This window comes from Lepidochelys kempii, chromosome 2, assembly GCF_965140265.1.
Source record: "Lepidochelys kempii isolate rLepKem1 chromosome 2, rLepKem1.hap2, whole genome shotgun sequence".
Classification (NCBI taxonomy): domain Eukaryota; kingdom Metazoa; phylum Chordata; order Testudines; family Cheloniidae; genus Lepidochelys; species Lepidochelys kempii.
In genome coordinates this window covers 61503479-61525524 of record NC_133257.1, presented here as the reverse complement: position 1 = coordinate 61525524, position 22046 = coordinate 61503479, and the positions used below count along the sequence as shown (strand labels likewise).

The following is a 22046-nucleotide window of genomic DNA, read 5'->3' as shown; positions in this document are numbered from 1 at the left end:
TACCTTCCATGATGACTTAGCCACTCCCAGTCTCTATTCAAGCCTAAGTTAATTGTATTGTTGCCGGCACCCAGTGCCGAGAGGCTGAACAGCTTGAGTGGTTCGTTACCCGGTGTGCTACACCCAATAATCACAACGGGGTGGAGAAGCAGAAAAGTTTATTTGCAGCTGCAAAAAGGTACAGGGAGAATAAAATCTCAAATCCTGCACAACAGAGCAGGAAGTTACACAGGCTTTTATACATCCTTTTCCCCAGCATACTTATCCAATAGCAAGCTGCTCCAAGTATCCATATAGCCAGCCAATCCAGTTCCCAGCTAGTTCCCTGATTCTCTGTATCATTTGTTAAACTATACATAAAGCTGCTTTATTCAGCATTGTTCTTCCATATCTCCCCTGTTTGGCCTTGCTTAGTTTCAGGCAGTCTGACTCTGCAACATACTGTTGCAGATTCTCAGCATAACTGCTGTGTGTGCCTCCAGGCGGGGGGGGGCCAAGGACACTTGGGCCTAGCACACAGAGCTGCTGCGAGTGCCTCCAGGCAGGAGGGAGGGGGGGCAAGGACACAGGGGCCTAGTGCGAGGGGGCTTCATCGACACTGGTGGTCTTCCATCCCCTCGAGTTACCTAGTGGCCATGCCCCAGTGTTTCCAACAGTATCAAATTTGCAAATGAATTCCAATTCAACAGTTTCTTGCTGGAATCTGGATTTGAAGTTTTTTTGTTGTAATATCACAACTTTCATGTCTGTAATCGCATGACCAGAGAGATTGAAGTGTTCTCCGACTGGTTTATGAATGTTATAATTCTTGACATCTGATTTGTGTCCATTTATTCTTTTACGTAGAGACTGTCCAGTTTGACCAATGTACATGGCAGAGGGGCATTGCTGGCACATGATGGCATATATCACATTGGTGGATGTGCAGGTGAACGAGCCTCTGATAGTGTGGCTGATGTTATTAGGCCCTACGATGGTGTCCCCTGAATAGATATGTGGGCACAGTTGGCAACGGGCTTTGTTGCAAGGCTTTGTTCCACTAACCCAGGAACCTATCCTTGCAACAAAGCCCGTTGGATTTACAACTCCTGACTTATGTTGGACGTCACTTACGAAACTTTTCAATTGACTGCCTGTTTCGCCTTTACGATGCTTGATTTGCATAAAGTTCGCTAGAAATCACTTCCTGGTTGTGGTGTTCTGGTATGGAGCTGGAAGGGGTTGCTTCTGATTGGCTTTGAGGCAGCAAGGTATCTTGTTGCCGGGTAGGGTTGCTGCTTGTTTTTGATTGGCTACCAGCCCCGGGCTCAGCCAGTCAGAAAGTTTGAACAGTTATTGGCTGAGGCTCAGCATGTGTGCTGTTCTCCCTGGCTTTCTGAGCTTGTGTTGCCAGCATTCTGAGCAGCATATGTGAGTTTATATGTTTGTTTGAATGCTGTTTACAAAATACAGTGTACAGTAAATACATTGATTTGCAACATTAGTCATCTATAATTCATTTAGTTCAAAAATCTGGGTTATTGTGGTGAAAATAGCATATCAAGCCTTGGTTCAGGAACCAATCCTCCCTTCATACCATTGATTTCTATGGGAAAAAGTGGTTTTGACTTGCAACGTTTTGCCTTGCAACACAATTCTGGGGAACGAACTGTGTTGAAAGTCTGAGGACTCCTGTATAGCGTAAACTACTAAAAAAAAAAAAAAAAAAGAGGGAAAGCAGCATTTTTCTTCTGCATAGTGAAGTTTCAAAGCTGTAGTAAGTCAGTGTTCAGTTGTAAACTTTTGAAAGAACAACCATAATGTTTTGTTCATAGTTACAAACAGCCTCCATTCCCAAGATGTTTGAAACTCTGAGGTTCTACTGTAGAAGATATTGTACAGTATGGGATGCATATTTTGAGATATCAGTGCTCTGGCTCTAGTTATGTGAGATCATTTGATTTGGTTGGTCTAATGGCTATTCCAAACGTGTACTTTTTAAAGATGTTGTGCAGCCTGAATCTGGAATTAAGTAATAGGAATAATTCCATAATTTTGCCACAAGCCTCATTCATATATAAATTACATGTTAACTATTTGGCCATGACTCACTTTTGCACTGAGTAAATCTTGTGTAAATCTCCTTAGATTTTGCCTTTATGAAATGTACCCTGTTATCCAATATTATTTTCTTCTGAAGAAGATGGTCCACAGATCCTTTACAGTGAGTCTTCAGGTTGTTCATTTTGCATTCTCTTTCCTCAACTGCAGGCAGACTTTTCCAGACCATCTTGTTGCGGATCAAAGCTGGAAATAGAGAGAGAGAGAGAGAAAAAAAAAAGGGGATATTTTTATTGAAATTATTTGGCTTATTGGAATCTAATCTTTTATCTGTTGTGTTGCTCTTGGTGTGTCCGTGTGGAGTGCTCTGCAGAAACATTTCTGGAAAATCTTCTTCTACAAGAGAGGCACAATGATTGTAGCAATTCTGATCACATAGACGCTGCAGTAGCAGAAAAACAAAATGCAAGACCTGCCTTTCTTGTTCAGCTCCTATTGTGGAGTGTTTAGATGGTGTCAAGGTTCCTCCCCCACTCTGAACTCTAGGGTACAGATGTGGGGACCTGCATGAAAAACCTCCTAAGCTTATCTTTACCAGCTTAGGTCAAAACTTCTCCAAGGTACAAAATATTACACCCGTTATCCTTGGACTGGCCGCTACCACCACCAAACTAATACTGGTTACTGGGGAAGAGCTGTTTGGACGCGTCCTTCCCCTCAAAATACTTCCCAAAACCTTGCACCCCACTTCCTGGACAAGGTTTGGTAAAAAGCCTCACCAATTTGCCTAGGTGACTACAGACCCAGACCCTTGGATCTTAAGAACAATGAACAATCCTCCCAACACTTGCACCCCCCCCTTTCCTGGGAAATGTTGGATAAAAAGCCTCACCAATTTGCATAGGTGACCACAGACCCAAACCCTTGGATCTGAGAACAATGAAAAAGCATTCAGTGTTTTACAAGAAGACTTTTAATAAAAAATAGAAGTAAATAGAAATAAAGAAATCCCCCCTGTAAAATCAGGATGGTAGATATCTTACAGGGTAATTAGATTCAAAAACATAGAGAACCCCTCTAGGCAAAACCTTAAGTTACAAAAAAGATACACAGACAGAAATAGTTATTCTATTCAGCACAATTCTTTCCTCAGCCATTTAAAGAAATCATAATCTAACACATACCTAGCTAGATTACTTACTAAAAGTTCTAAGGCTCCATTCCTGGTCTATCCCTGGCAGAAACCAGCATACAGACAGACACAGACCCTTTGTTTCTCTCCCTCCTCCCAGGTTTTGAAAGTATCTTGTCTCCTGATTGGTCATTTTGGTCAGGTGCCAGCGAGGTTACCTTTAGCTTCTTAACCCTTTACAGGTGAGAGGAGCTTTCCCCTGGCCAGGAGAGATTTCAAAGGGGTTTACCCTTCCCTTTATATTTATGACAGATGGGGATTGCTATTTGTTCTGTGTTCTGTCCCAGGCTAGTCTTTCAAAGTAATAGCTGAATTTGATGCTTCCCCGGGGCACCCAGGGTTGTGAAGCACCTCGTTATCAGCTGCCCTTAGCATAAGGAAGCCTTGTGTGTGTCTGCTGGAGTCAGCTCCCCAACTCCACTGGCCACGGGCAATACAAGCACTGCCCTCTAGGCCTCTCTGGCCTCGCTGTCTCTTTACAGGTTAGCAATAAGCACACTCCAACCCTCAAGCACCTCCCTAGAGTGTCAAAGCCCTGGTCCACTGGACACTTACAGTATTCACAGATTTGCTGCTTTCAAAGAAACAGTACACCCTAGCTTACCAGTTTCCCTTCAGATCACTGCTCAGCTTAACACACAGTTCTTCGATATGATTATAGTGAAATCAGATACAAGTTTATTTAACAAAGCATAGAGATTCAAATAATAGCAAATAGAAGTATTGGAAACAAGTAGTTATGTATAAAATAAAACCATAACATGCATTCTAGAGCCTGGATGAATTAACAAGATACTCTCATGTCTTGTAGAATATTGCTCACCTGAAATCCATGTAGCATTATATAGCTACGTTGGCTGTGACCTTCCTTTCATGAGACCTGCAAGGTGTCAGCTTGCCTTCTAGGTGAAGGATTCAGTTTGTTTCTTCCCTCCGCCCTTACCCTCTCCTCCAAGATAGACCAGTCTCATCTTTTTCTTGATTCATAAATAGGAACCCCCCTGCTATTTGTTGTGAATTTTCTTTCTTTTTTGTAGCTTTCACAATCTCTTCTTTTGCTGTAGCTAGGTAAACAGACAGACCTACATTGTGAGGTGTAAAGTACGCAATACATAAATGACTAGACCGGTGTCTGCTACATCTTGTCTGAAAGGAACATTTCAGAGATAAGTCACCCGCTGGTGACCTGCCTTAACTGCAAGACCTTAAGAATATAATTGTTAGTACAGATACATAACTCCTTAAATATTATGCATCCTATACTCTGCAAAGATTATGATGAACAGCAAGCTGCTTGCTCTTGGTAGAGCCCTCACATGCCACCTTTCAGTGAAATATCATATATCCAACGCAGGGGATCCCTGTAAAACCCTATGTACCCCCTGTTTCCTCTGCCAGTTGGCACCAAGAGATCCCTGGGTCACACTGGCACAGAAGAAGACTTGCTACCTCTGACCAAGCCAGACTCCAGTGTGTCTGGACAGGACTTTGATAAAAGCACTAGATAGATGGTCACGGACACAAAAAACCCTGTAAAGAGAAACCCCTCCAGCTGATAGTAAGGGCTCAAAAATGCCTGCAACTAATATCCTCACCTGTTGCTGACAGTTGTCAACCTCCATTGCCTGCCTCCTTCACTTCACCCCAACATCTGTCCATGAAGGGGTAGGAGGGAGAGCAGCCCTTAAGGGAGAAGCAAACAGGTGGTATGGGGCCTTGTCTCAAGATTTACTTCTCCGCTCTGTGCAATCCTATAGGAAGTCATTGGAGCAGCCTAGGAAAACCTGGACAAAACTAATCACCAGGAAAGGAGACTAAAAACTTTTATAATGTGTCAGAGTCCAGTTTAGTAAGCCTCTGTAAGGTCAATGGAGTCTTCTTGCTATCTAAGAACACCATCATCCCTGAAGAAGGTTTCTTCTTGCTCAAGAATCCAAGAAACAGGAAGGCAGACTCTTCAACGGGAAGAAACTCAGAGGCTATTTCAGTGGCCTTACTTACCTTAGCATAATTTGCTTCTCCAGGACTATTATGGTCTGGAAAAAAATCCTTGGTAGAGTTCATTTCCCTCAAGATCATATGGCCTGAGAGCTTCAATTAAAGCTGTTTCCCTGTAGCAGCATTAATCTGAAACGCTTTCTGCTTTTCAGCCATATTGATGGGCTATAATGAGGCATCCTGCCATCTGACTCCCAAGTAAATTATTCCGGAGAAAAACATTTTGCTGGTGGGTAGGATTGTTACAGATTTCTCAGAGAAATAAAGGAAGGCCTTGGTCATTGCTAGAGACCATAGGATAGAGCATAAACAGGACAATAAGCCTAAACTTCTTATCCTATCCCTCAAGATACAATAGGAAAGAGAGCCAAAAGCTGACAGAGGAAAATGGATGAGATTGAGAGGAAGTCATGGTAGAGGAGACTATTGAGGGAACCCATTCTCATAAAATGGACTGCCTCATAGGTAGCAGATTGCGGTGGTTTGCAAAAAAATGGATCTTGATCACAATATACAAATGAGTACTGGACATAGTCCGCAAGGGCTATGTAAAAGGACTGCTGAATTTCCCAGCGGTATATTTAAGATACATAATTATTTATCTGTTAGTCTTCCCTGGCTGTATGCTTCAATTTAAATCCCATGGGAAAGAATTTGCCCCCTTTTACATGGAAAAATAAGACATTTTATCTGTTTATCTGAAAATTTTGTTTCCTCTAGTAGGAGTATCCACAGATCTGCCCAGCTCAGATGCAATATGCAACATTGGGGATATATCTTGGTAAATGTCTTTTCTGGTAGAGTAAAATAGATACTCTTACTGTATTAAGAAGATCTGAAGTGCTCACTAGTCAGTAGTTTCAGGGTTTGTCTATGCTTGCAAGTTATTTTGGATTAATTTGAGGGTTTTTCTCAGATAAATTGTTGTAGTTCCACACACTGGTTGGTGTCTCATTCCTCATTAATTAATCCACTTTGGAAGCAGATTAACTTCAATTTGGAATGAATTATTCCACAATAAGGTAGGTGCGGCTGTAGCTCCATTTCAAATTAACTATTCTGCTTCTGACAGTCTTCCCACTGCTTTCCCACTCTGTGTTCCTGCACACCTGCATCAACCCCACTTTTGACCTGTATGCACTTTACTACTCTAGGGTTATCTCCCAATTGAAAAACTAGATCAGAGCCAGGTGTGTCCCATTGTGATTCCAGCTTGTGACAAGTTCACGCACCTGGAGTCACATACAGATTATAGCAGCCATGCCTTGTGCTTCTGTGTGTTTCTGTGCTAAGGTCCATCCTGGACTTCCTTGGCTTGTGGGGAGAAGATTGGATCCAGTCTTATTTTAACAGCAGTCATTGGAATTCCAAGATATGAGAGAATATCAACCCAAATGAAGGAGAAGGGGCACTTCTGGGATCCAGTCCAGTGCCTCACTGAAAGAAAGGGGCTGTGACAGAGTTATAGAAACACACCAGGATTAATAAGACTTCTGGCTGAAATTGCAAGAGCTATGTTTACCGTGAGAAGCTGAACTGGATTTTGCAATGAAGGCACTGCCACAAAACCCTGGCATGTTCTGGAAATCACTGAAGTTACCCCAGTGAACACTGACCAGGAGAAGATTGTTCTTGGTGGCCAAGATTTCTTCAGCTAGCGATACCCAGGGCAGGCCCCATGGCAGACATGGCCTCTGAGATTCTACCCCCAAATCCCAGGCAGAGAATCAGCTTGACAGTGCTGGGGAGGGGACCTCTTCCAGTAACTATTATGCGCTATATTACATGACAACTGTACAGGGAGATTTAAACAACTTTGTTCTGGGTACCATCTTCAGTAAGTGGGCCACTTTTTGTTTGCATGTAACTGACAGATTTGGTTCTGTTTTCTGAGTTACAAACAGGCTAAAGACTCACTGTAAAGGACCTTCCTACTAGGACAGGGGTGGTGAACCTGTGGCTCCAGAGCTGTATGCGGCTCTTCAGAGGTTAATATGTGGTTCCTTGTATAGGCACCGACTCCGGGGCTGGAGCTACAGGCACCAAATTTCCAGTATGCCAGGTGTGCTCACTGCTCAACCCCTGGCTCTGCCACAGGCCCTGCCCCCACTTCACCCCTTCTTCCAAGGCCCTGTCCCTTCCCGCCCCCTCCCCTGAGCCTGCCACGCCCTTGCTCCTCCCACTCCCACTCAGAGCCTCCTGCACGCTCTGGGAGGGAGGGGAGGAGCTGATCAGTGGGGCTGCTGGCAGGCACCGGGGGGAGCTGATGAGGGCTGCTGATGTATTACTGTGGCTTTTTGGCAATGTACATTGGTAAATTCTGGCTCCTTCTCAGGCGCAGGTTGGCCACCCCTGTACTAGGATATAAGACATTTTCAGCTAAGCAGGGGTAAATTTTTTTCTATTTCTTTAAGGCCTTACCAAGATAGAGTAAGAGATGCATCTGTGGTTTACAAAGATGAAGTATGTGAGAGATCCAACATACAACAAATCTTAACAACTGGAGGAAATACTATGTGTATTATTCAGCACATTTGTTTCCAAAAAACTAAACCACAAAAGTCACAGAACTGAAAATGAATGATTTTATAAACTGTTCCAACAGCCCTAATATGCTACTCCAGAAATTCAGTCTTCTGTCCTCTTGCCAGAAGATGATAAAACCAGAAAAAATGTCATTCTTTTGTAGAGGTGGTTGCAGTAGCTTTCTTTCTCCACTTTGGTATAGAGAGATCATCTGCTGTTCAGCTGGGTTGAGGTTTAATTTTGTCATGAGGGGCAGGAGAAGGAAATAGTTTTTTATACGATTTTTTAAAGAATATTTTTCCCATTTTTTCTGAGCGCTAGATGACATTCAGACCAGATGTAGGTGGATGCAGCTAAAGCTCTGATCCTGATTTAAGCCCATACATAACTTTAAGTATGTGAATAGTGCAACTTCAGTGAGATTGCGTGTGTGCTTTCAGTTAGTGCCTGTGACAGCTACAGATGTTTCAGGAACAGAAGAATAGAAGAAACCCACTTTTGATAGTTGTCCCCTTCCTTTTTGAAGTAGCTACCACCTGTGATGTCATCTACAATTTCACAAGAGCTTTCTCTCATAAATGGTTTACATAGTAATTTAAGGTTTCAGAGTAGCAGCCGTGTTAGTCTGTATTCGCAAAAAGAAAAGGAGTACTTGTGGCACCTTAGAGACTAACAAATTTATTTGAGCATAAGCATGCATCCGATGAAGTGAGCTGTAGGTCACGAAAGCTTATGCTCAAATAAATTTGTTAGTCTCTAAGGTGCCACAAGTACTCCTTTTCTTTTATAGTAATTTAAGTGTATGTTTTATGCTTCACACTGACGTTTAGCCAATATTTTAAGTTTTGAACATTTTTTCTTTTTCAGAAATCGGGCACAAAGCAATTCTCCAACTAATGAACAGGCAAAGTCCGCCACTGGTAAAGATGATATTCCATATGCAACAGGGCTCATTCTTGGTATGTATAAAAGCCCAACTAATGATGGGTATATTGTGATATTTTATATAATAATATTTAAAACATTAATATGTTGTGTTTTTTTTCTTTGAAATAATTGAGTTAATTTATTCTTGCAATATACCCCTGGTCCTGGTAAAGAAAGCATTAAGTTAAATGAAAAAAACAACTTTACTTCACTGGACCTTTGTAGCACCTCCTCTTGAACATGCAACAGTAATTGCTTGTGTTGCATGTAGTAGAAGGGGGATCAAACGGATTCTCAGATTTCTCCAGGTCGGTGAACCACAACGGAGATATGTTTATTTCTAAGTTTTGTAAATCTGTTAGAAATTTTAGAGAGTTAAAGTTAAATAGGACTGAGTGGTGACAAAGTGGAAGATGGGTGTATACTGCTGGAGAGCTGAAACAAGCAAGTCACCAATTAAGGCTGTTACTGGCCCATCAGAAAGAGCAGAAGTCTTTTGGGACTTGATGTGTAAGTCTTGTACCTTGGCTAATGTTGGGGGTGGAGGTTGAGTTTCTTTTTTGTGTGTGAGTGCAAAAGCGCATTTTATGAGGCACAGATTAGAGCGAAACTGCTAAGGAATTGCATGTTCTTACTCCATTTCATTTTACAGGCGCACACACTGATGAAATGCTTATGCACGGTATTATAATGCTTCCTGCCCAATCAATGGGAAGTGGGGAGGGGATGCCACAGTGCCTGGAAAAAGGACGAGGGGTAATAATGTGAGAACACATGCTTGTCAAGATTGCAGCTGGCCCATCCCTCTCCTCAGGTCCTCTGCCTCCCCATTGGCTTGGATTGGGAGGACTGGGCTGGCTGATTCTTGTGCATCCTTTTCTCTACTGCCTATTTAAACTGTCAAAAGCTTCTTGTTAGCTTCTCTGCCCTCCCTCCTTAGTTGTAGCGTAGGAGCTATGTTTTTCAAGTTGCTATGACTGACCTGTTTGGGGATCAAATCAGGAAGGAATTTTTCCCACTGGGCCAAATTGGCAGAGATCCAGTCCTTTTCCCCCCTCCCACCCCCCCCTGCAATGTTATGCAGACACATTTGGGTTTTAGCAATTGGACTTGTCAGTTTAATATCAGTAAAGGTATGACTTTTTAGCTTGTTGCAGCTTCCGGCTGGTATCTAGTGCACATAAAGTCTAAATGGGCCAGCTCCCAGAGGTGTATTAGACCCTAGATTTCACTGGTGGACCACGTGTATAGTGGGGAGACCTGAAGTCTTCACTGAATGAGGTCCCTCCTTGGTAATCTCCACTTCCCCACACTGAGGAGGGAGTCCTAGGGGTAGGCTAAGAAGGGGTCTACTCTGTAACCCTGCACTGGACCCAGTTAAATATCTACTGCGTGAGAGCAGGGAGTAGGTTGATAGAGCTCCTCCTCAGCGTTAAATTAATAAAGTTGTGGCCTGCTGCTTAAATTGATCCCTGTGGCTGTCATTCATTTGCTTACATTTCCTGATCAACAGTGCTAATATAATTGTTCTGCAGCTGCTACGTCTCTACACAGACTGGCTAATCTATGACCCAATTGCAATAGTATCTGAGCACCTCATGAATAACAATGAATTTGTCTTCACAACACCCCTTTGACATATGGGAATTTTGGTAGCCCCACTTTACAGGTGGGGAACTGCGGGACAGAGAAAGTAAGTAAACTGCCCAAGACCACATAGAAAGTGTTTGTTCGAGTTGAGAGCTGAATTCAGGTCAGAATCCTGGTCCAGTGCCTTAACCACAAGACTGTCTTTCCTGTGGTTGTGTGTTTTGTGGCTGCAGCATAATATTGTATGATTTTTTTTTTATGCCACAGTTGTCTTCTGCATGGTTTTTTGGTGTTCCTGCCTCCTCCCCTCTTTCAATTGATTTTACTTCATAGGAGAACTGTGGTGACTTATGGATGGTGAGGAAAGGGTGTTTATGGGCCAATGTGTCTAATAGTCGTAGTGTACAGAAACATTCACTTAGAAACTCCACTTTTTTAAGATATCTTGTGAACTGGATTCTCACTTCTGGGACTTAACTTCCAGCACAAGGTTGATCGGGCACTACTAAGTTTTAAGTATTTTTTTTTTTAACCCTGTAAGATACTGGTAGGTGCACCCTGTATGCATGCATCATCTGCCAGTACATTTTTAATCCTTAATTTCCATTACAACTAACTCATAAATGGGAAACTGCTTGTATTCCTACAGTTTGACTCTTGCATTCACTTTCAAATTAAGTGTTTATTCAGAGCGGAATTACATGTAAGAGCACCTCTGGGTGCTCTTGATTGTGTTAAAGTATACTTTACTTTTATTTTCACACCATTCTTACTTATTTTTTCCAAATGCTGCATTAAGTGCAGAATTAATGTAAATAACTCAAATACTGTCTCTTTTTGTGCTATAGTATCATTGTCACCTTGTTTTGAAGCTCCTAGCTTTGTCTCAGCTCAATGATTATTTAAGAACAGACAAGCTATCAGTGACCAATTATGTTAGGCCAAAAGATCATATATCAAATAATGTTAATGTTAAGCGTAGTATCCAGATTTTTATCAGTTCTTATGAAGTTTTTAATATGTTCCCTGTCATAAGGTGGGTCTGTCTGGAGTACTATCGTGTAGCACACTGTGGCTTGACATTTAAGCCTACTTAAGCCTCAGTTTCCCCTTGCAGAATCCCCAGAAATAGCCCCTAAAGGATTTCCAAGTATATATAATCCTTGTGGGTTAGTTTCTTACAAAAATCCTGTGCCCATAAATCATGGCTATAGTCCTGAATTCCCCACCATAGTTCAAACAGTACATGCAAGACACAAAGTATAGCCCGGCATCTCTGACCACACTCAGGCTCTCTAGTACAGCTGTGGCATCTCTCACTATGCCTCACTCCCAGCCTTCGGCTCTCTGGCTTAGAGAGCTAGCAGGCATCTCCCTCTGCTGCTCTCAGCCTTCTCTGGACTTGGCTCTCTGCTTCAGAAAGGTCAGAAAGCTAGCCTTTCGACTGGCTTCTTGACCATTCTTCCGTCTTTCCAGGGAGGGCCTGCGGAGAACTCCTCTGCAGCTTTCACCAGAGACCTCCTTTAGTCTCATGACTCCCAGGCAGTTTTTAACTGCCCTTTCCCTGACTTTTTTAAATTTTGTAGCAGTAGTATAGCCATGTTAGTCCCAGACCTGAAGAAGAGCTCCGTGTAGCTTGAAAGCTTTTCTCTTTTACCAACAGAAGGTGGTCCAATAAAAGATATTACCTTACCTATCCTGTCTCTTTTCCTGACTGACCCCCTCAGCTGTTCCATTTATGTGGTTCAGGTGGCTTCTCTTAAACCCAGTTAGGATACAGCTGAGGAGTCACAGGTACATTGGTCCTGCTCCCTCTTAAATGGCCAATGTCATCCTGTGACATGCACAAATTGTATTTGTCTCTGCACTTTGCCTTTATTCTTGTTTTTATTCATTTGAAATTAGAAGGTGTTTGAAGACAGAGATATGTATATGTTTCATGGACTGTTTATGCTTCCTTCCTTTTCAATTAGGCGGTCAAGACCGAGAACTTATTCAGAAGAAAAAAGAGAAATACAGACAAGAGCTAATGGAACAGATTGCTGAGCAACAGAGAAATAAGAGACGGTAAAGCCATTGTAATTTGGACAAAGACTTAATAAAGTGAACATTTTTCATTAAAACTAAATTAGTTGGAAGCTTCTTTACCCTTCAGAAATTTACATATTTTAAAAAAGGTTTTTACTGTTCGGAAATTTTCTCTTTTCCCCATTTTGAACCCTGAGGTTGTTGGTACTAATACTAGACTTCTCTCACTGTCCTATTTTTATGACTGTCATACAATATATAACCTATAAACCTCAAAGGGACCATTTTAAATACGTTTTATAGCTTTGATTCCCTTTTCATTGTAGTGTACACCGGACCCTCGCTAGAACGCGTCTGTATAGCGCAAATATAGCAGTCACGGCCATGGATACCAAATTTAATTACTTTAATTGCAATTCATTTTAACGCGGTCCCCGCTATAACGCAGTCCCCGCGTTAGTGTGGTACCGTGCATGGATCCCAAATCCCGTGTTCTAGCGAAGGTCTGGTGTACTTCTAGAGGCTTAATGGTAATACTTATTTCTCTGTTGGCTTCACTGCTATTTGTTTTTCCTTTGTTTCTCAGGACAAAAGCCCAAGTAAATGGGGTTGTAGTTGAGTGGCAAGACCACAAAAAGTCCTTTTTCTTGGTGGGGTTTTTTTTTTTTTGGCCTCACATATGGTACACATTTGATAAGGGAACTGTGATATTATTTCCCGTTCCCCAAATTGGAAAAGAAGTCTCTGACTTCAAAAACTTTGCAAATTTCTGGCATATATAGCACAATTAAACATACTTTTTTGTTTACCTATTCTTGCTTTGCTGACTGACAGTCTAGATGTGTTTAAAAGGAAACAAAAATCTTGGTGAAAGGGTGGGGAAAAGAGCTGATGTTATCAGAACTACGAGGACACTCCTTATCAAATTTAAAAATTGAAGAAGCAGACTAAGCTTGGGATCTGAATCCACAGTACAGTGGTTGACATTCTTTTGAATGCCTGTTTGGATTTGAATATGTTTATAATTATCTTTCATATCAAACTTCTAACTGTACTATGGAAAAAATGTTTGCTCACAAGAAGCATTGGGAAAGATTATAGTGAAAAAACAATGAAACAAAAAATATTTAATTGTTCATTTACCCTGGGATACTGTTTTGATTATGGCATTGTCTAAAAGTAATAAAACACCAGTATATTCTTCTAAACCTATATTCTGTTGGACTTAGTCATTTTGTTTTTGAGTCAGATGAGGTGTTCTCTCATGTTACCTTATCCACAATAAGAAACTCCAGTTTTATAGCTAAGTGAGGTAAATTAGATCTGATTTCTAAGTTTTTTTTAAAAGAACAAGTTTAGTGATTTGTTTAACAGCTCATTTTCTGACTTCATCCTGTTAATTTTTTTTAATAGTGAAAAGGAACTTGAGCTCTCAGTTGCTGCTTCTGGAGCTCTGGACCCAGGGAAGGAGGTAAGAAATTTTAGTGTTCCGCTTTCCATTCAAACAGACCTTTTATTAAATAATATGTGTTAACAGTGAATCATTATGCTGAAAGCAGGATTTTATTGTGTGCAAAAGAAGGATCAGAAAGGGATTCCCCCCCTCCCAAGTTTATTCTGGAAGGGTTTTTTTTTAATCCCCTTTCTCTGAGGGATCAACAACAGCCACACCTGTTGAGACTTGGGACATTGGCTGGCTGGTTCTTGTTCACATGCTCCGGGTCTAACTCATACTGTAGTCATTTGTGGGGTCGGGAAGGAATTTCCCCCTACCTTGGATTAGCAATGACTTTGCGTTTTTTTTTTTCACCTTCCTCTGTAATGTATGGGTCAAGGTCACTTGCTAGGATTATTTGGGTGTATCTCAGTTAATCATTTCCCTGCCATTATGGGGGGCCTTGAACACTTGTGTACCTTGGTCCCTCCTGTTCTCTGTCTGTGGCACATAATAGTCTAATCTCCTGTGGGTTGTAATAGCTTGGTCTCAGTTTGGTTGATGGCTTTAGTGTGCTGGTGCTAGGTAGTGTTGGTGGCCTGATATTTACACTAGGTCAGAGTAGATGATCTAGTGGTCCCTTCTGGCCTTAGTCTCTAAGACTATGATAAAAAGAAAAATGATGTCTCTTTCCTAAATGGGCATTAGTGACAATAAAAATAAACCTAAGTCAAAGCTACATAAGAGAGCTGTTACATTTGGTAAACACATACTCTGCTTAAAGGGAAAAGTTGGAATTGGAATTTTAAGACATTTGCATTGTGGTGCAACTACATGGAATAACATGCTGCAGTGTAGGTCATGGAAGAGACATGTTTAATGCCTGATGGTAGCTTGTATAGACAAGCGTCAGTCACCCTCCTGTGGGAGTGTGAGGAATGCTGCTGACAATATTTGCCACTCACCTACTTCACTTTTTAATGGAAAAAAATCCATCTGTTATGCAGCTAAGTCAGCTTTGTAGTGCCAATTCATTATTTCAAGTTGCAGTTGTAAATATTTTTACTAGTAAATGTAACATTTTTCATATTATGACAACGTATGCAAATTTTTATATAGCTCTGCATAAAATATCAATGATTTTGCTTTAACTCTGACCTGAGTAATATGGAATTAGTGCCATCTCCATCATTTTCTGCTTCATAATCAAGATATAACGAGCTTGATTATCACAATAGTTATTGTGCTTTGCTGAGATATCTTTGCTACCACTCAAAGAAAATGTTTACTGAGTGTAGTAGAATCCTTTTACTGGGGATGTCATGATGGATGGCTCTTTTTTTCTGGTTAAGTAAATGTGATTAACACAAGACACTTTTTCAATAATGATAGTGCTGTTTTCTGTGCAGCTGCAAAACTGCACCAACCCATCCCATTACTGGAGAGCTCAACAGATGGAGGAGGAGGAGCTATCTGCAGTCGGACAGAGTCTGTTACTTGCTCAAAATGAGAGGAAGGGATAGCCCATAAGATAACATGTGTTGTGGTGCAGCGTATTATAGTGGCACAATTAAGGTCGTATTGTGAGATCTGCGTAAAGGTCGACTTTTCTAAGTCCTCTTATAGCGACATGCGTAGTTAGATTTCTTTGAAATGTAATGTACCTTGGGAGGGTGCTGGCTACCCTCAGGAGGAAGCCACATTTGGAATAATTTGAGCCAAGGGTTCCTGAGATACAAGCCCCCTCAAAATAGCACTTCTAAAAAAAAACTTTCTAGGTTTGTTTTTTATTTGTTTTTGGTTTTTTTGCACAAAGCTAGAGATCAAAGTATTGATAGTAGGTCAAAATAGACTGTCTGCTGAGTTTTACCCAAGTTTGTGCAAGGCACCACTAAATCTTTTTTGGGGAGGGTACTGTAACAAAGTGTTTGGGGAAAGAGTAGATATGTAAATGTTTCCGAGAGGGGATGAATGCTAGAGGTGGAGGTGTTGGGGGCATTAAGGGCAGGGGTTTGGAGCTGCTGCGAGGAGAAGGGGTTTATGAGGAGGAGGATAAATGGGGATGGATGGTGCGGGAGGTGAGAGAGTTTAAGGGCTCAGGTGACGTAGGCATGGCACCCCCTGCTCTGCCAGTGCCTTCCAACCCCCATGCACTCCCAGCTCTGCCATAAGAACATAAAAATGTCCATACTGGGTCAGACCAAAGGTCCATCTAGCCCAGTATCCTGTTTTCCGACAGTGGGCAATGCCAGGTGCCCCAGAGGGAATGAACAGAACAGGTAATCATCAAATGATCCATCCCCTGTTGCCCATTCCCAGCTTCTGGCAAACAGAGGCTAGGGACACCATCCTTGTCCATCCTGGCTAATAGCCATTGATGGACCTATCCTCCATATATTTATCTAGTTCTTTTTTGAACACTGTTATAGTCTTGGCCTTCAAAACATCCTCTGGCCAAGAGTTCCACAGGTTGACTGTGCGTTGTGTGAAGAAATACTTCCTTTTGTTTGTTTAAAACTTGCTGTCTACTAATTTCATTTGGTGACCCCTAGTTCTTGTGTTATGAGAAGGAGTAAATAACACTTCCTTATTTAAACTTATTTAACACTTCCTTATTTTCTTCAGTGCAGCCAAGGACCCTGTACCCCCAGCTCTGTCAGTGCTCACCAACCCCCTGCACTCCATAGCTGTGCCAGTGTTCCCCAACCTTTCTGCATCCCCCAGAGTCATAATGGGGGGAATATAGACATGTGAATGTTTCTTAGGAGAGGTTGGTGGGGTAATTAGAAGGTAGTGGAATGGGAAGGAGAGGTTTGGGGCTGCAGTGAGGGGAGGGGGATAAATGGGGATGGATGAGAGGGGAGAGAGTTGGGGGCTCAGGTGAGAGGCTTGGGGGAGTGGAGGGGTGGGACAGTGGGAAGTGGGAGTGGCAGAGGGACTGGGGGAGAATGGGACAAGGGCATCTGTTATCCCCACATTCTCTCCTCGTGTGTGTGTGCCCAAATCTATGGGGCTCTTGCCCCTCTATGGGGAGGTCTCAGCCCCTCTTGCTGCCTCCCATATGTGTGACAGGATCTGGGCGGGGGGGGGGGGGCATGCCCATCTAATAGAGTTTGGACTATCCCCTTCCTACTCTCTTCATGTGAGCTGAGTTTTGGGTGGAGGGACTTACCCTTTTGGGGGTCTGAGGCCTCCCATGTGAGCCAGAATGTGGGGAAGCCCTGCCCCTTTGGGTGGGGAGCTGAGAATGGGTATATTTCATGCATGTCTCAGGCTCTAAAGCACTCAGGAGGGGATGGGATCATGCCCACTGAGATGAATGGAACATTTCACAGGTCTTGGAGCTATTGTATTAGGTTATTTTCATCTCCATGGGGTGTTCTAATTCAGCTGACAAGTATCGGGGGTAGCTGTGTTAGTCTGTATCCACAAAAACAACAAGGAGTCCGGTGGCACCTTAAAGACTAACAGATTTATTTGAGCATAAGCTTTAGTGGGTAAAAACCCCACTTCTTCAGATGTATGGAGTGAAAATTACAGATGCAGACATAAATATACTGACACATGAAGAGAAAGGTGGTAACCAGCAACTACACACCACACCACAGAAACGCTACCCCAGGAACCAATCCCTGTAGCAAGCTTTGTTGCCTACTCTGTCCCCATATCTACTCTGCGACCCCATCAGAGGACCCAACCACATCGGCCACACCATCAGAGGCTCATTCACCTGCACGTCTACTAATGTTATATATGCTATCATGTGCCAGCAATGCCCCTCTGCCATGTACATTGGCCAAACCGGACAGTCCCTATGTAAAAGAATAAATGGACACAAATTGGACATCAGGAATGGTAACATACAAAAGCCAGTAGGAGAACACTTCAGTCTTCCTGGACATTCTATAATAGATTTGAAAGTAGCTATACTTGAACAAAAATACTTCAGAAACAGACTTCAAAGAGAAACAGCAGAACTAAAATTCATTTGCAAATTTAACACCATTAATTTGGTCTTGAATAGGGACTGGGAGTGTTTGGCTCATTCCAAAAGCAGCTTTGCCTCTCCTGGAATTGATACCTCCTCATCTGTTATTGGGAGTGGACTACATCCACCCTGATCAAATTGGCCCTGTCAACACTGGTTCTCCAATGGTGAGGTAATTCCCTTCTCTTCATGTGTCAGTATATTTATGTCTGCATCTGTAATTTTCACTCCATGCATCTGAAGAAGTGCGGGTTTTACCCACGAAAGCTTATGCTCAAATAAATCTGTTAAGTTTTTAAGGTGCCACCGGACTCCTCCTAATTTAGCTGAGAACCTCACACAGAAGTAAATGGGCTACTTCATACCTTTCAGAACTTATTGTGCTGCAGATTGTTGTGTAGAGGGCTCTTTCCCGCCATCATTCTGTCTTTCCTGATGATGTTCTAAATGCTCTAAAATCCACATGCTTTCATGGATTTTTCTTGAAATTTGCCATTCCTTGTGGGAAGAGTTCAGGATCCTCAATACAGGCTCCTGGATATCCCTTCAGTCCTCCGGCTCCAGTCAAATACCATTCCCTGGTAATGTAGCCATCCATCCAGGAGCCTGCTAGAGTGGGCTGGCATACCCTAGCTACCCATGCCTCTACTGCCAAGAAGGCAGAGAAATGGTACTATGTCCCAGCCAAAGGGGCAGAATTTCTGTTTCCTCACCTTGCTCCTAGCTCTTTACTGGTCCAGGCCACTGTGGAAAGATTTAGGCAATAACACTCCCGATCTACCCTGACTAATAAGGAGGGGAAGCATCTCGACTTATTGGGAAGGAACGTCTTTTCTTCTTCTAGCCTCCAGTTCAGGATAGCCAACTACCAAGCACTAATGGCTAAGTATGAATTCCTGAATTATTCAAAATTTGCAGACTTTACTGACAGTTTCTTACAGGAGGACAGAGCTTTTATCCAGGCTGTCATAGAGGAAAGCAAAATGGTTGCCGGAACCACTCTCCGGTCAGCAGTAGATGCAGCAGCATTCCAAGCTACTGCCACCATAATGCACCATAATGCACAGGGGTTTCCCAGGGAGGACCTAACCTTCGAAAAGACTCATTTATTTAATCAGAAGACATAGGAGTCCTTACACACTTTTACAGGGTCACCCTCCACTCCCTGAGCATATATACACCTGCCCCAAAGAGAAAATGTCAAGAGTAATCATACAGGCTTAAACTGATGGGTTAGCAGTTCTTAAACCAGAGATCTTGTGAGCCACCCTATAAGAGGGGAGGGTTCAAAAGACCTGCTTTGCCACACCTTTCACAACAGATTCTTCATCTCAATTTTTGGCTAAATGTTGTTTTTGAGGGAGCTTGAGAGCTGCAAACCACTAAGTACAACACCTCCCAACTCCCATGCACCTTTTTTGGGGATCAGCTAGCACTCTTTTTCAACACCTGGAGTGGAATAACAACAGACAAATGAGTGCTGAAGGTTATGAATTCTGGCTTTATGATAGAGTTTATGTCTCTTTCCCTTTAAAATCCCTATCCCATCCCTTTTGGAGGCCACTTTCACAAGAACATTCTTAAACAAGAAGTGGAATATCTTTTACAGTGAGGAGTGATAGAGTGCATTCCTCTTCAGTACCAAGAGAGTAGGTTTTACTCAACATACTTGTTAGTACCCAAAAAGGATACTTGGTGACCTCCACCATCTCAAACAGTTTATTCACAATCACAAGTTTTGCATGGTCACATGGGAATTTAAATTCCATTCTTGGAAAAGGACATGTGGTTTACAACTCTCTACATGAAGGACACCTACTTTCATGCGGACATCCACCCTGCTCACAGACGCTTCCTCAGATTTATGGTGGGCTGTGACAGGACACTGTTATTAACATCTGGGTATCTGATGTTGGTGCAGCATGAAGATGGCTGCAGGTTCAGGTATAAGCAATTAAACACTTTCTGTTGGGGATTGTTAGCACCTGCATGGTAATCACTGGGCTAATGGTGTAATTGGGAGGATATAAGTGGAAGGAACAGGAAGCAAGGAGAGTCAGAAGGAAGATCAGAGGATGAGCCTGGGCTGAGGATGAAGACTCTGGGAAATCCTTCCTTTGCTGTAAGCCTGTATTACACTGTGATAATTTGTAAGAAAAGAATAAATTTTCACCTTGGTGAAAGGGCAACCTTTTGTGACCATGAGACCATCCGAAATGGCTAGGCAGTGAAGTAAACTGGGTAGCAGTGGAGGGACCCTGTGACACAGGCTCAGACCACTTTTAATACAGAATACTCTCTTTTGGCATTGGTACCACCCCCAGGGTCTTTACCAAGGTGTTCTTCCTAGTAGCAGCCTGCATCAGATGCTGTGGTTTCACCGTTTTCCCTTATTTCAGTGACTGGCTCCTTGTCATGAAGTCAGGCCAAGTGTCACAACCAGTGAATGGGCTGTCTGACCTAAGGGTTGAAGCGGGGTAGGGACTCAGGCTGGATCAGATACCAAGAGGTCAAAAGCCAAGGCAAGCCAGAGGGCAAAACCAAGAGTCCATGTGTCAGGAGGCAGGCAGTGTCAGGTTACCAGGAGATCAGTAGGAACAAATATTGCAGGGGAAGCAGTCCTAAGCAGGGAGAACCCAGTTCCATGCACAACTTCCTGTTCCTGTGCTTGGTTTAAATAGAAGCTGGGGATCGACTGGGGGTTGACCAGGGTCTCCCATGTTTCACCAATCAGATCCCGGGACAGGAGTTCTCTGTCAAAGTTCAGCTACTATTCTGGCAGCTGATAGCAGATTACTAGGTAGCAGGTCAGGACTGCCTAGCTCCTAAGAGCCCTGTGGACCAAGGTTCGAGACCTATGGTCCCTGACACCAAGAGGCCCATGCATTGATTTTGACAATGCAACAACTCCTCTCCTCTTTGGGGGTCAGTGTAAATACTGAAAAATCAATCCTCACTTCTACAGAGAACTTCAGCTTCATTGGGCTTTCCTTAAATGCAGTCATGGCAAGGGCCTACCTGCTGATGAACAGGTTTCAGGCTATAAACGATATCATAAATGAGGTCATAAGCAACCCCCAAGTGCCTATCATGACTGACACCTTTCTCTCCTAGGCCATGTGGCCTCATGAACTTATGTCATGCCATTTGCATGATTCCACCTTTTGTTAGCTACAAGTGTGGCTCCAAACTGATGGTCCAGGAGCACCATAGTGACTGTTCCCACCAAAGTGATATTGTCCCTGTTACTGTGGAAGAATCCATGTTAGGTATGCATCAGTATTCCCTTTCTTGCCTCTGCACAAGACAGGGCAGTCATTACCATGTATCCCTATTGGAACATCTTGAGAGTCCATCCCAGATACACATCTATGTTCTAGAGCTGTGAGCAGTTTGAAGATTTGTGAACCCTTTCTCCCATTCATTCAAGGTCACCATGTCATCATAATGTCAGACTAATTCAAGACTGTCTTTTACATCAACAAACCGGAGGGAGGGAGATTCTTCCCCTTGTGTGCAGAAGTGGACAGTTGTGGAATTGGTACATCGACAATCAGATTACCCTATTGGCAGTCTACCTCCCAGGAAACCAGAATGTGCTAGCAGACTCTCTCTGGAGACACTTTGGTGTTGATCATGAGTGGGAGCTATATGACTCTGTGGTGAACAATATTTATGGTAGATTGGGGACCCTTGCCAGGGACTTGTTTGCCTCCCAAACAAACAGGAAATGTAATCCATACTGTTCCAAAGGAGTCCTACGTTGCCACTCAAAGGGCGATGCTCTGCTCCTTCCATGGTCAGACCATCTGAACTGTGCTTTCCCTCCACTACCTCTCCGGCCTCAAATTTTGTGCCGGATTCGGCAGGTCAAGGCACAAGTCATTCTCATTGCCCCCAACTGGTCCAGACAGTTTTGGTTCCCAGAATTCTTACACATGTCATCTCGGGTACCAATCATTATTCCAACATTTCTCAATCTCATGATCCAGGAGAATGGCAAAATCAAGCATCCTAACCCTTGGCCACTTCATCTTAGAGCCTGTATTTTGTATGAGCATCATCTAGACTCTAGATGATGCTCATAGATTCTAGAGAGATCATGTTCTGAAGCTGCACAAAACATCTTTTCTCATAGTAGAAAGGATTCCATTAGAACATGTTACCTAGCCAAGTGGAAGCATTTTTCTGTTTGTGGGTATTAAAGATGTATTATCCCAGAAGCTGAGATATTCTTCTTATTCTAGACTGTATTCTTTCCTTAAAGACATCAGGTTTGTCCGTCAGCTCCTTATGGGTCCACTTGGAAGCAGACAGTGCAT

The 22046-nt window shown here is 42.8% G+C and overlaps 1 protein-coding gene across 15 annotated transcripts in view; it reads left to right on the top strand.

Annotated features, from left to right (window-relative positions):
- The window catches only part of CSPP1 (centrosome and spindle pole associated protein 1), a 178579-nt gene that overhangs the window by 49724 nt on the left and 106809 nt on the right, over positions 1-22046 (top strand). For all 15 annotated transcript variants that reach the window (XM_073330932.1, XM_073330936.1, XM_073330945.1 and 12 more), the window contains 3 exons: positions 8624-8715; positions 12247-12340; positions 13715-13772. In XM_073330932.1, the coding sequence (XP_073187033.1) occupies positions 8624-8715; positions 12247-12340; positions 13715-13772 (244 nt within the window). The remainder of the gene's footprint in view (positions 1-8623; positions 8716-12246; positions 12341-13714; positions 13773-22046) is intronic.